General features: G+C 41.9%; 1 protein-coding gene across 4 annotated transcripts in view; it reads right to left on the bottom strand.

Moving 5' to 3' along the window:
- Positions 1 to 321: 321 nt before the first annotated feature.
- Positions 322 to 15348, bottom strand: part of ptpn11b (protein tyrosine phosphatase non-receptor type 11b) — a 36499-nt gene continuing 21472 nt past the window's right edge. For 3 of the 4 annotated variants that reach the window (XM_068333931.1, XM_068333934.1, XM_068333933.1), the window contains exons 3-16: positions 14672 to 14866; positions 10938 to 11130; positions 10612 to 10728; positions 10361 to 10474; positions 9528 to 9624; positions 9215 to 9294; positions 8258 to 8413; positions 7422 to 7553; positions 6486 to 6640; positions 4130 to 4197; positions 3886 to 4037; positions 3513 to 3613; positions 3304 to 3431; positions 322 to 2751 (exon numbers count right to left, since the gene is read on the bottom strand). In XM_068333931.1, the coding sequence (XP_068190032.1) occupies positions 3344 to 3431; positions 3513 to 3613; positions 3886 to 4037; positions 4130 to 4197; positions 6486 to 6640; positions 7422 to 7553; positions 8258 to 8413; positions 9215 to 9294; positions 9528 to 9624; positions 10361 to 10474; positions 10612 to 10728; positions 10938 to 11130; positions 14672 to 14866 (1648 nt within the window). In that variant the 3' untranslated portion in view covers positions 322 to 2751; positions 3304 to 3343. Of the gene's footprint in view, positions 2752 to 3299; positions 3432 to 3512; positions 3614 to 3885; positions 4038 to 4129; positions 4198 to 6485; positions 6641 to 7421; positions 7554 to 8257; positions 8414 to 9214; positions 9295 to 9527; positions 9625 to 10360; positions 10475 to 10611; positions 10729 to 10937; positions 11131 to 14671; positions 14867 to 15348 lie in introns of all 4 variants that reach the window. The other variant, XM_068333932.1, reaches the window with a different exon arrangement.

Here is a 15348-nt window from a genome sequence, read left to right as displayed (position 1 = left end):
GCTGCTGAAGTCGCACATCAATCAAGAAAAGAAAAGAATTCCCCTTTTTGGTTTTGTTCCTTTGTGTTCACTGATCCATCGTCATGTCTGTCTCACCCTTCCTCGACAACCCTCCGCCCGGTTCTGTGACTGCTATGCCACAAGGACAATGCCTGGAGGCAAAACAGTCCAGGTCACACACAGCTTTTTGTTACACTCATTTCACTTTTCCTTTGAGGCCGTTTCAAGGAATGTTTTCCAAAAAAGAACGAGAAGTGAATCTCCACCACCCCAGCACTCCAAAATCAGATTTACAAAAGAAACAAGCAAAACGTGACTTGGTGCCATCAGACATTTTATTAAGTTCTCTGATAAGAAACCACTTTGATACCCTTCATGGAAGCTCATTGTGTCAGCAGTTGCAGCTTGAACAGCACAGAAGGCATCTGGGCAGAAGAGGAAAGCCTCTGAACAACAGTGGAGCGCTCCATTCACTCAGTCCAGGCGTACTGAGAGGAAGAAGGAATCAAAAGAGACGGGGACTTCTTGTTCAAGTAAATGTAAGAGGACAAGCAGATAGAAAACACAGTGTAACTACTGCACACCTCAGACACATAACGGATAACAATCAATTAGAAACACATTTTGAAACATCAGCAAACAAACAAGAAAAAAAGTAACACTGGTGGCAAAAATCTAGTGCACTACTAAACATACTTCTAATGGACATCCACACAGCCTGAGGCCGGAGATTCAGCAGTTGCACACTTTCAAGTATCGGTGTTTAACCATGTCATTGAGGCAAAGTTAAATACAATAAAAATCTGAGTTTTCCACGGCGCAGTATGGTTCAGGAACACAGAAACAAAAATAAGTTGCTCTCATTCGTCAAACGATCATCACAGATCATGAGGGTAAAAAACAAGATTGAAACATTCAAACTGGAGTTAATGGAGCATGCAGCATTTTGTCTCGCAGGCCTCGACTCACAGGGCGTCACATCCACTTCACAAAACATCAGCTTTATTCACGTAAATAATCTACTATTTACAAACCTTGGCATCTCTCTGGGAGAATCACTCCACATGACAGACAAGGGAGTAGAATCACAAGACGCACAACAAAACCGTAATAAAATGACTTTGTGCTCTTGTAAGCCTTAAACGACAGGATTTGGCTCGTCACACAGGATTATTTGGCCACTGCAGGTTATATTGGTGCTATTATTATAATCCCCACAAGGTCAACAATATCAAAATCATTCAGTTCAGTGAGTGCTATTAATCCTGTAGCTACTGCGCATCTATAAATCATGTTTCTTCGGGATCACAAGCTGCAGTTGTGGAAAGCGGCCAAATTACGCCTGGAGGTAACGAGGAGGGTTCGTGCCTCTGAGCGACCTTGACCTGGTTTGTCGAAGATTTGCGTTGGCAGGGAGAGGAATGGCCTAATCACACCCACCGCCAACAAGAGACGCTCCTTCACGGTTTATTTGATGCACTGAATAAAATTAGGCTGAACTCACAAGATCATCCTCCTGTTGTGAGTGATATCGTTTTGTAAGCTTTTCAGGGCAACGGAGTCACATTTTTAATGAGGAAGGTCACATTCACCAACATATCCACACTTGAATTTGAGCAGAACATGTTTGTGCCGATCCTGGAGGCTATAAATAGTGAACAATCTGTCAGACAGCACTGAGGGCTCGCTGCTCCACACACAACTGTCCTCCTTATCACATCAGTGACACTGGCTTACTCTGCCCGCTATCATCAGGCCTGGATTACAGCCATCTTCTAAATTACTTTTTGGAGACAAATCTATTCTTCAATCTCGGGCAGATGGCCATCTGGCCCACTGTAATCTCCCCCTTTCCCTTGTCTCCTTGTGACGGTCTCCTTTAACAGATGCTGAACTGCGTCAGCCCCGCTGATTAACGAGGAAAGCAAGTCAAACCAAGCTGAGATATGATAGTCAGCCAACCATTCAGGAATCCTCCACCTGTTTTCTGTCACATTCGATGGCGACCTATCAGTAAATCAAACTTAGTGCTGGGGATGCAGCTCAGACATGATCTATTCTACCATGATGCTTCTTCATAAATATATATTTACATTCAAACATAGCTACAAAAGCATGATACCATCAATATCAACACACAGCAGAAATAAGGACAGGATGAATAAAGAGACAGGTTTGTTGACGGAGGGATAAAATGTACTTAAAAAAAAGAGGAGGGGTCGCTCGCCATCCCTGCACGTCAGGGTCCTGCAGGACGCCACAAGAAGAGTCTCCAGATCAACAGCCAGCCAAAGGAGGAAGAGGAGGAGCCAGACAAAGACACCGAGCAGACAAGGGTGAGGGTGGACTTGGTCTCGGGCCGCGTTCAGTTTTGTTCAGTCCCGACTTCATCTGTCAACCCGAGGACACACTGGTGGCTTCTCCTGTCGGCTCGAGTCGTCAGCGTTGGGAATATTAGTAACAGTAAAGATCCAACAGCAGGTTTGGGGGAGGCGAGATAACAGACACATCCTGTGACAAGGCACTTGGTCACGAGAGGGACAGGCTGGAGCAGTGTGGGGGGAGGACAAGGGTCCTGAGTGAGAGTGCTCCTCACTGGGGAGTTAAGGTTTGACTCCAGATGAGAGTCCACGAGGATGGCAGCAGGAGAGGTCGGCTCGCCGCCTGAAGCGCAGGCAGGCCCACCAGTGCAGTCAGAGCGCCGCGCTCCTTCCTCAAAGGGGTGTTCAGGCGCTGACGAAGACTCCTCCGCTGGAAAGGAATCAAACAACAGGGTCAAAGGCGGCTGTCACTCTGAATGAGGGATGCTCAGACCTGATAGAACCCATGACGTGGAACACAACACCTGCCTGGTGAGGTGGAACACACAGCAGTGTGTGTGGAGATGGCTTTATTCAGTGTGTGATTCAGTCACCCACTGCATTCTATTTTAGTCTGGAAAGAACTTTTCACTCCTCCTACAGAATTCCCAAGTGTTACTGTGTTCTTCATACTTGCTCCTGGTTTGATTCCTGGCTGCTTGTGGCGTTAGCAACACGCTTACCGCTTGCAGTGTGGCTAATGTCCAAAGCAATGCAGGTAAAGGCTCGTTTGCTCATCAGTTTAGCATTAATTAAAAATACATATGTAAAAAAAAAAAATCCAACATCTGGTTATTGATATAATTTAATACTGTTTAAATTGGAACAAGTTCAAGTCTTATAAAAACCACCACATCTGTGTGATGACACTTTTTCAGGATAGTGTTTGGAGCGTTTGAAGTGAAATGCAAGCTAAGTAGGAAGAAACTGATGACGTACTTACAAAGAGGAAGACAAAGATGGGGAGGTCCACAGGAACAGGTTTACCTCCTGGTGTTGCTGCTGAAAGACGTCTGAGGGCTTTTAAAGTTTATGTTCTCATAAACACTTGATGAATCATCGTTTGTCAGACTAGGAGTAGAAACGGGAAAAACAATCATCAGCCATTCCTTCATCACACGTTTACTAAAAGTCACTGAGTGTTCTACTTACACAGAAGAAGAGCGTGACGATGCCATGTTGGGTTTGGATCTTGAGTTGGTCATCTGGGGATATTTGATGTTGGAATATTCCCTCTCCTTCATCTTACTCTTCTGCAAAGTGACATCATGATGAGGCGTGTATATTCATCTGCGAGGAGGAGGACAAAGTGTCCCCTGTCTGACTTAAGTGCAGAGATGCTACGCTGAGGCTGAATTTAACTTGAGACCGTCCCAAAGGACATTCTGCACTTTGGAATCCTACTGAGATATTTACTCTCCTCACTGTGCTAGCTGTCATCACACAACACACAACTGGTTCCACAGAATTCATTGCTGTTGTAAAGATAAGCTGTTATGTGAGGCTGGGACTTTCATTGGAGTACCTGCTCCTCTTCCAGTCTCTTCTGGGCTGTGTCTATGTACTGTTGCACAGCCATGTAGATGAACTTATACTGGGCCTCCGTCTGCACCATGCCGGACCTCTGCTGACGCACCCTCTGGATGGTCTTAGGGATGTCGATGTCACAGTCCAGACCTGGACACACACGCAATCAAAACACACACTCTACAGCGATTTAAACAGAAATAAATAAGTGTTAGCTTTCGTTTTTATGTCCGAGTTCCCACCTTGGCGGTTAATGATGTCAATAAGGATGTCGATGACGATGATGGTTCCCGTCCTGCCAATGCCGGCACTGCAAGGACAAAGTGGTGAAGACAGTCACTACATCTGAACATTTACACACACACACACACACACACACACACACACACACACACACACACACACACACACACACACACACACACACACACACGCTGCTAGATTATTGAAGGACTCTGTCTAAATCAGTGTTTTCCATACAATAACTTAATTAAACAAAACTAAATAGCTAACTCATCACTGATGGAGACATGGACACACACCAACCGGACAAAGACATCAACGTGTTTGACAGGCAGTTGTATTCCTGCTTCAAAATAAATATCTAAAAAAAAAAAAGGTGAAGGACTGGTATGGAGAACAGTTGCACAACGATCAGCGACAGGAACACACAGAATAGCAGTGATGATTTTTCCAGCGGCCTGCGACAGCGGATAAAGCGGTACAGAAAATGGATGGATGGATGCATGTACCACAGATTTAGATGTTATACTAAATACTCAAAAAATATTTAATTGTATCGATGGTCATATCTTTGAAAGAAACAGAAGTCCACTCAAATTCAAACTTGTGCCGACAATTAAGTTTCATTTAGATGAAACTGATGAGGTAGTGAGGGCGTACCACCCGATGCACTAGTGCTAGTTGGGCTAACTGACACTGAATCATTTGTTATAGCGCATCCATGTGGCCAGTTGAAAACATTCATGAAACCCTCATTACCTCCATGAAGGAGGTCCTGTTCTTAGAATGGGTTGTCTGACTAAATGACAGCAGGCAGAAAAAATCACCAGTATTTCTATGATAATCGGTGGAAGCCTGTGTTTGGGGCCAACATCCTTTGCATGTCAGCACGATCTGATTCACAGTTGTGGCTTCCTGTGTCTGGTTCTACACAGCAGTGATGGGAGAGTGAGTTTGAGAGAGAGGGAGCAGCAGTCTCCGGTCCGTGAAAACAGAGTAGAAAAGAGAGAGAACAATGTAACCTGGTGGCTTTGTTGGGAAACTACCATTCAAAGTCTAACACAGCATGGCCTCCTTCACAGCAACACAGAGTCACTGCAAGTAACACCTTCCTAGAGAATCAAACGTGACAACTGAGGCCCCGTCCGTACGGTGCCTGATCTTTTCAAAAACACAACTTTTTTGTTGCGGTTCTGCCTTCTGTCCACACGACAACATGTGTGGATGGAAGGCATAAAGTGAAGTTTTTTGAAAACGCCGAGTTTGGGTTGTTGTCAGGACACTGTATCTGAAACTTTTTCTATCTGGGGGGCATCTCCCCGAGACGGAAACCGCTGTGACATTAGTGTGTGTGACCCGTGTCTACATTTACACACAGAATGGACGGGGTTAAAACCAGCTACTTTCTGACGTATAACAGCTCCTCGTCCAAGACGCGTTGATAAACATGCTTGACAGTTGGATATTTGTTCTTCTGTTTCCTTCTTCATGAGTCATGAAGTTTATATATTTATTTATTCATTCATTCATGTTCCTCGCCAAAGATCTGGCCGTGACGCGCTGCCTACTGGTGGGAGAACTCTGTGATTGAGGTCGTCCTGCAGGAAGAACGGTGTGAATTTCCACACGGCCCGGTCCTCTCTCCTGTCGTTTTTCGGAGTTGTTCTGTTTATAAACGTCTTGATCAACGCACTTATGCTGTTACGTGTGGACATGGCCTGAGAGTCAATGACAACACTTCTGCTTCGCACCTCCATCAGACACCTTGAAGAGCTTCTTCTGTCCTGTCAAGTTTATTCTTCAAATGCTTGTAATCTCAGAGTGTCAGAAAAAAATGAACCAGTTTGGGTGGGTGACAGGTGAATGACTGCGTATACATGAGGATTTGGATGATAGATACGATCGGCTCATTATTTGTAGGGACATAGTGGATGCATCTGTGTGTCATAGAGGAGTAAAATTTATGTCTGTTTTCTGATAACCTTCAGGTATCTTAGGTTGGATTTTATAATAATCTCATTGGAAATTGAGTCAACATGAAAAGGAATAAAGAGAAAATTCCCATCATTGGCCTGCAGGTGACTTCAGCCTGACATACAGTAAAGACCCTGGAACACTCAGGCAGATAATGAATGTGTAATGTTTGGTACTATATGCAGCACATCTGAGGATATGAAAATGAAACTTCACTAGAAGAGTGAAATTATATCACCCTTCTTTTCCCTCACCAGTGATACCATACTTGATGGTGGTTCAAAACGCTCATAGCGGTTGTGTATTGGTGATGAACATTAGCAACTGCTGCTGATGTCTGTTGGAGTGTGCTGGTAAATCCTCAGATTGTTATGTTTGTACCTGCAGTGAACCACAATAGGTCCTGTGTCTGGAATGGTGCATTGGGTACGATTCACTTCTTCCAGGAACCAGAGAACGCCGCCAGGCTCATTTGGCACGCCGTGATCCGGCCAGCTCAGGTACTGGTAGTGCCAGATGTACCGCAGAGGCTCATTCTTGAACAAAATTAAGCAAAAAAAAAAGCAAAAACAAGAAAAGAGTTGTAACAATGACATGTTGCTTTCAATTTTGAATATGCTGAATTTAGTCAAGTATATAATTGACATATTTCTCCACCTCTGTCTCCATCCCAGCACCTGACTGTTCATTAACAGGTATGAGCCCAAAGGAAGTAACATGGCAGAGAATCACATGCGCTCTAAAGTGCAGCTAAAGTTAGTACGGCAGATCAACTGTTCGATTTAGACAAGTCAATATTTATCCAGCCAGTAGAATATTTCCCCCGTTTTGTTAGGAGAACTGCTCCACTCTAAGATGTGGCCACTACATTAGCAATGTGGGCTCTGTTAATAATATCAACGCTAACCTGGAGCTCCAGACATCGGGATATTGTTTCATGTAGAGGACTGTGGATTCCCTTCTTCATTTATCACAGTACTGCAGTGGCAGACATGGTAAAATCTGACATCTCTGTCCACTAACGGCGAGTCCTTTCACGGCAGACTGACAGCAACTTTTAGTGAAGGTCGACTTTCTTAATTTTATCCCTAATTCTCCCAAATATTGGCACTAAGACTGGACAGGTTTTATTTCCGGCTTTAGTACAAGAAATCAAGGAACTTAAAAGTTCTGATATCTTTGCCTGCCTCCCATGTCATTGCAGTAGTCTCTCCTGATAACAAAAGAACGTGCCGTAGGATTGAATGTGACCTGGGATCAGATTATCTGACCCCAGGTCAGTGGCTCAGGTCAGACTGAGTATGCAGCTTTGCCTACCCGGTCCAGACGGGTCACCTCCAGCTTCCTGAGGATGTAATCTTGAGCTGTCCGCTCATCCACGTTCCTCAACAGCACCTTTCCGAACTCCTTGGTGCCGTGGAGGTCAGGCCAGTACCGGACACATTTGTTCTAAACCACAGGAAACACGGAGAGAGAAGAAAGTGTGTGTGTGAGTGTGTGTATAAGGGGTGATATTGGACAACTGAAAGCACTAGTTCATCTCAAAGCAGCTTTCCATCAGCTTAACTGTCATACTATCCATCTCAGCCGTCTCCTCCCCCACCCCCAAACCTTCCAGTGACAGACATCGTCCCTACTGCTCAACCCCTCCCCCCCGCCCCTTTAAAACCGGCCAATGCCATCCTGTGCCGTCTTTCTACTGTACAAGCTGGAACACCGTGGTTGACATGTGGGTGTCAACCACACCAAGATTTCATACTCTTCATTAAATCAAAATAATGTTTTGTCAAATTAACTTCATGGATTTTTTTGTGGCCCTTGGTGATTTTTTTTAATCTAGAGTTTGCTGAATATGAGATCTAAGATGTTTTAAATGCTTTTTTTTTTTCATGTTGTAATCAAGATCTACCATCACAGATTCCCTCTCCTTCATAGATCTCTACCATGACGATCAATAAAACACCGATGCTGCATGCAGAATAATAAAGGTACAGAGAGAACAATTACACCTCCTTTGGAATATAATGGAAAGAAATATTTATTCTTCATTAATGTACCCCTGTAGATCAACAATGAGTTACACAGAAGCATTTAAACACTCAACTGAAACACACTCCTGTACATCTGTGGTATTTTTATTGATCGCTGCTCACCCTTCCTCTTTCCACCTCCTTTGTCGTCATGACAATGACATGTGTGTTCTCCTGATACACCATCTTCCAGAAGTCGATGACTGTATTCTGTAGGCACCCTTGGGTTGCGATGAAGACTTTGACCTCGTCCATTGGGCGCCCATCTTCATGGATATTCTGTGCAGCATGGACAATTAATCACTGAAACCACTTTTTGACTCACACAACTCATCCATTCACACAACCCCGGCAACCTTAGGAGGAGTAGCACGGATGTGTAACCATTTTCATGAATTCATGTTTCTGCAATGGCTTAACACACAAACATTTGTCAACTCGCCATTGCATTACTCTTGTTCAACATTTGCATTAACTACAAAGAAAACCACACGATCAATGTTAGCATTAGTGCTTTACCTTTACCATAACAAGCTAATAAAAAAAGACCCTCTAGAAAACATGTAGGAATGTATCCTTTGTAGCCGACGATCCAGCCAATTTATTACCTTGGTAATGAGACAAAACTCAATTTGTGTTTTTTCAGCGTCATCACTAACTTGTAGATGAACGCTGCTTGAACAGAACGGTTGCTTTTTTTGGGTTAAACGGTGCAGCTTACTTGGGACATGACTGACGTACTGTGTGTCCACTGACAGATGTTTGTAGCACAGCATTAAGTGTTTCATCACATTCATATACTGTAATATCAAAATACTGTATATAGCTGCTACGCAAAATACACAGGATGCAGCTCTGCAATCATTCTCATGTAGTAACTGTAAAATAATGTAATTCAAGCTACCCGATTATTTGAATACTTTCAGTTTCACTTGATGAAGAAAATATCACTAAAGAAATAAAAACTGTTGTGTGAGTTAAACTTGTGACAGTCACCCTGTCATACAGTGTATATGTATCCTCATGCTGTGTTACTGCCATCTTGTACTGATATCTTAGTAGACTGCCGTAGAGACTCACTCTGATGTAGTTGGCATTGATGTAGTCTGAACCAGGAACGTCTGGATCCATTTCCCTGATTTCAACCCGAGTGGTGTCGACTGAAAAGAATCAAACTTCATTAAATTAATGGCAAACCACATGTCTGTCGTTTCCTGAGATCACACATCATGATTTCCCCCCCCACACATAGTATCAACTGGTAAGCTGAGACCCAGCAAAGATAAGTCTTCAGGCTCTAATGTGGCGTCTACATTTTCTGGTGTCTATTTGTGTCATTCTTTCCACAGGAAGTAGGGGGAGACAGGAAATGGCAGGTTGTTCTGAGACTTACAGGGGAGGATATTCTTGTATCTGTTTTTGCTTTTGTTTTCAGGCTTCTGGCCTTCTTTCCGGGGATACAGCAGTTTGCATTCCTGTTGCTGAAGTACCTGATAGTTAATGAAAAAGCATGGAAAAAAATTAGGCGTTTCTACAGGAAAGAGCACCAGGAAGTATGAAACAAAAGAATGCAAGTGAGTACAACACCTAGCAATTGTGGGGTCATTTGGTTTTATCAAAGTGCTGACAAGGCGTAAACGTCCCTGCTGATGGGGCTGTGTGTTGAATAAAGTAAACTGGACTTATGAGTAAAGATTTTTCTCCTCTTATCAAAGAGGCTTCTTCAGTTCTGTTAACTTTATTCAACAGAGATCTACCATGACCTGGAACCTCCACAGACCCCTGCTGATGGTTTCATGCTCACTGAGCAACAGATGCCTGGAATTTTCCAAACCTACAGAGATGAAGAAGACCTCTGGGTGGCAGACGTGGATGTAAACATTTCCGAATTTAGTGATTATTTTAGGCACTTCCTTAAAAAGTAACATGTCAAGGAAGGAAAGTACACGTTGATTAGAAGAATTCTGGTGACCAGCACTGGATATGAACAATGCTTTTGTTTACTCCCCAGGGTTCTTATCACTGTAAAAAGCTGCTAAAACTGCAGGGGTCACCCTGGAGTTGGAAAACAATAAACCTGTATGAGTCACTCCTCAGGTTGTAGACTGGAAAGGAAGCCTTTCAGCACGGAGTTTCCCAAGAATACAACCAAGGCAAAAAAAAAAAAAACTTCAATTGACTCCACAGCTAAAAAAAAAAGGTGTTGACAACTTTACAGCAACATACCTCAAATTCTTCCCAGAATCCTTGTTTGGGTTTCTCTGAGTTATCTGCTACTTTGTTGAGCTCCCGTACCCGGTTCTCAATGTTGGCTGCATTTATTCTTGTGGCATTAAAAGGCTGTTGTCAGAGTGGGATAGGGGAATTTAGTGTGCTTTAAATGAACCAGAACATTATAAGATTATTCATACCTTAAAGTTTGTATATGCAAAAGATGAATGAGTTTGGATGGTTCCGGTTTTTTCTCACTTCCGTACCTGTTTGAGATGTACGACGATGCCACTTTTTTCTACCATGGGATTCTTCTTATAGTGATCCACCAGGTCAGCCAGGGTATCAAACCTCTCACCACCACCTACATCATATTTGCCATCCTGCTGAAAACACATGCTGTCAGTTCAACTACAACAAAAGCTGCTGAAAGAGTGCAAAAATGAATCGCAGCCTGCTTTAAGATACGAGTCAAACCATATTCGAATGTAAAATGAATAAATTCAACAAGTCACTTTAGTACGCATTCAGAAAAATAATTATGACTTCAACATTCTGCATATCTCTGGTGGTCTGGACTGAGTTACCTCACCTGGTAGCGTATCATAACATGAGTGACCTTTGTTTTACGGTCCAAGTTCTCGTGTTTCTCCTCATTGGTAAGAACAGAGAGAACAAAGTCACCTGGTTTGCTCTGGCTCTCCCGTACCAGGAAACTACCTGCTTTGCCTTTCTCCATAAGCAATTTCTCTGCGTCTCGTCCAGACAGATGTCCATGGTACCATCTGGGGAGGGATGAGAGAACAGACTGAGCTCATAATTATGTATTCTCTTCATTGTATTTACTGCATAATAAGTAGGACTATCAATGTTACACACGTGATTAACCTGGAAAACATGTTTTTGAAATTGTTGTTCAATACAAATTAAGCAAATCATAGACTGACCCAAATCTCTTGTAATTCCACTATGGATTATCATCTAAACGTATTAAAACCTGAAATCACAATGATCGAGGTGACTTACTCAGTGTGTTAAACAGTACATCTAGCAACAAAAGGCTCGCTGATGATTCTGCAAAAAGATCCATGCCCATTTGGACAACATGGAAGTACCAAAGCTCAGCAGTCTTGAAGGAGGCACAGAGGAGGCTCGAACTGATTATTGAACTTAAGATTCAGAGAGAACAATACAGATTCCACGCTGGTCATACCCTTACATCTTTGTAACTGGGGATCACCGAAGATTGTTCTACCAGTCTACATGTGTTCTGTGGAGCTGTTTGGCGGATGCGTCTGAATCATCCATTCAGAATGTGATCAAAGCAGGATGTGTCCACATTTCCAGCAGAAAGACAAGCACGTTCTTAGTGGGTGTTGGACTCCACCAAGACTCTCCTTTGAGTCAACTCCTTTTTGTAATATTCACACATCTTTTTTAGTTGATATATTGTACATTTATAATTTCTATAAATATTTTAAAATCCTAAAATATTTGGGATCAACACCAATCATTGTAAGCACTGACATATTAGCCGGTACCTATGATGGTGACTGCAGAAGTTAAAGATCAGTCACATCAATATGTACAAATTAATCCAAATTTAAACATTTAACAGGAAAAGCCTTTCAAAAGTATAGTGAGCAAAATATTCCTTTGTTCATACTGGATGTGGTATGTGTTTGTCCTGTGGAGATCTAGTTGCTTGGCCTCAGGCTGGACTTATTCTAAGTTGAGTAAGAAAAGACTGAAAGTTGTCACATTGTAAAAGTTAAGAATTGTACTTCCTCCTTCAAGAGAAAAAGTCCCATATTGTATCTTTAGAGTCGAAACACCTAAACATGCAAAGCGAGTGCTGACTCCTACTCAAAAATGAGTGTCTTACATTGGTAAAGTCTGATTGTGGTGAGCACAAATGTGTAGGAGGCGCTGACAGGAGACATATGTAGAATGGAAAAAAACCACAAAACCAAAACCAAGATCGCAAGTTTGTACATCTAAATAGAAACTCTGCCGTAATCATCACAACATGCTGAAAAAGAAATGTACAGAATGTGCTCAGCAAGGTAAACTAAACATGTTTCTTTGAAAATAAGGATATACGTACGCACAACTAGACTTCTTTGAATGTTTTGTATATAATTTGAGTGTAAATTCCTGGAAACAGCTGCCCAAGTCTTTCATTTAAATTAATGTGTGTAGGTGTAAATTGTACCGCTGTGTCCAACCTGTGTATATTCTCTGAAAGGATGTTAGCATGTGAATACTTGGTACACATAAACACAACAGCAGCACCTCCCACTTAGTCTTTTTGAAGTTGCATTAGGAAACATGGCTGTGTTGACACACTAGATCTAAAAACCATCTGGATGTGATGAATGGGAGTGGATGTGTACAGAATAATGCATCTTACATTACAATATATGTATGTATAAACACGTGTGTACTTGTACATAGTTAACAGCTGATTCTTTCCCATTACCCCTGCCACACCATTATGATCATATTTTATTAAGCATTCATTGATTTTGTTGTTCAAAAATCTACAGTGATCCCTCGTTATTAACGGCTAATGCGTTCCAGGACCACCAGTGAAAAACAAAATTCCGCGATATAACGACCAAGTTTTTATTTTATTTACAATAATTTAAAACGTCCATGAACCCTCCCCATACTGATATTAAACCACTTTATATCTGAATTACCGTTTCCCCATACTATTATAGACTGTTTAAAGCATTTTTGTATTAAAGAGAAGCAGTGACGTGCGGGGTGAGGTTCCTGGCTGGTGAGGCACTGACTTCATCATAATCAGATTTACAAACATATGAACCTACAGTGTAGCTTATTCATCATTTAATAAGCAACAGTGAGTGGGTTATGTTTAAAGTCTCATAGCAGAATTATTTGAAAATACAAACTAACACACAAATGAGCACATTTGATTAAAAAAAAAAGTTATGTTGTTACCTACATGTTAGTTTATGTTATTTTTACTTATAAATAAAGTCCATGCGCCCCTCCTTCTGAACAAAAGCACCGAAAAAATTTTGAGTTGAGATATGTAATCCTCTATTTTTATAGTAAGGTAAGGCAAGTGGAAAAAACAAATGAATGGCTACACTTGACTTGCTCACTATAGATTAGAGCTTGCTGTCACTTATACTGCGGCAGAGGAGTCCCAAGAAGAATCCCTTGGATTACCAGCGCCCACATAGTTGTTGACAAAACATCTATACATTATATATGTACATATATACATTATATGTGTATATATATATACTCTTCTTAGTATTTCAGCGGTAAATGTGAAAATTCTGCGATTTTGAGTAAAAACAATCTAAAATTGGTGACGTTAAATGGAAAATAACTTTATAATACACATCACTGAATATAACCATTTATTTCTTCCATTCTCTTTCCTTCATGATGGTAGGTGAGGCGATGCAGTCAGGTGCCTCACCTGACCGCACATCACTGAAGAAAAGCTGCAGGAGGAACCCTGAGTCGAAACGCAGCGCACACACAGATGCTGTCAGCCAATAACATGCGCATACAATACGACGTGACTACCTACTAAAAATCTGGGATGTTGTGAAGTTGCGCATCTTGAAGCGTGAATAAGCGAGGGATTACTGTAATTCTAAACATCTTTTCTGCATTTTTCACTTTACAATATGTTAATGGACCACTTGACTAGTGTTACGTATTAACTTCATTCATTCACCATTTTCATCTTAATGATACATTTTTCAAACCCACTCTTGTGTTACTTTTGTTCGATCTTTGCACGCACCCATCTCTTCAGGGAATAACAAGGAACTCTTTTCACGGAACAAATAAAAGGCTCCAGTAGGTACGCCGTCAGCTACCACTTCATGTGTGTTCTGGCATTAGTAGCCCTTTCTCACAGGCTTGTTTTTCCCAATGTACAGTAAATTCACCTCAAAATATTCATTAGGTTCCATGTACTAGAAATACATTGTGATAACACAAAATTTAACTGCGTATTGATTGGATGTAACAATATTCATGCCGTGAGACTAATTTTTCATGTCTACCCTGACAAACACCTTCAGGGCACATACAGTAAAGCTAGATTCATCATATTTATCTGTGGTTTGGTTGCGTCTCAAAGCAGGACCCTCGACAGCTAGATTGACTCGTCAAGAGGAAAGCTTCACGCAGCTGAAATAACTCAAGATAAAAGCTGCGTTTGAATCTATGCTTGTGTCCATGGTCTGCATAATAATCACACAGAGATAAATTGTATGCAAAGGTGGACTGATTTGTATGTGTCGGTGTCTGTTGTGGGTCTGTAGGCACCTCTCAGAGGTGGGGTCCTTGCAGTTGAGAGGGTACTTGAGTTCTATGACATGGCCATTCCTCTCTCGTAGGAGATCCTGTTGTTCCGTGTAATACTGCACCAGCTCTGCCAGTGTGGCAAACTTCTCCCCTCCATAAAGGTCGTAGTAGTCGCCAGAGTTCTGGATCTTAATGTGGGTCACCTCATCACTCCGCCTGAGTGGGAAAAAACACAGTGGGAATTTAATCACATAGTTATCATGCATGCAATCTAAAATGGACTCACTCCAAACAAGCTCTTAGCAATTTTCTCTTTGTATTTTTATCGTATTCACTCGTGCCCTGCAGCTTTTCTAACACACACACACACACACACACACACACACACACACACACACACACACACACTGAAAAACAGCCACCCACATATTTGTTCGTAGCGAACATACTCACAAAAACAACATCAAAACCACTTTGTAGCCCACACTCACACTGCAGAGCCCAAAAGCGTATACAATATGAAATGTCGAGCTCATTAAATTGTCTGCAACGGTTATCTTTCTGTGTCAACTTTATGTGATAATTTACTTTGTTTCCTTTTTTTTGTGACAAAGATGAACACATTGTAATATATAAACAAGAAGAATATCTGTCTGTAACATAATAATACCAGTCTAATGTTTTCCATCAGCACCAAT

The sequence above is a fragment of the Antennarius striatus genome, chromosome 2 (genome assembly GCF_040054535.1).
Source record: "Antennarius striatus isolate MH-2024 chromosome 2, ASM4005453v1, whole genome shotgun sequence".
NCBI classification, from domain to species: domain Eukaryota; kingdom Metazoa; phylum Chordata; class Actinopteri; order Lophiiformes; family Antennariidae; genus Antennarius; species Antennarius striatus.
The sequence above is the reverse complement of the archived record's forward strand: the minus strand, read 5'-3'. Positions and strand labels throughout refer to the sequence as shown.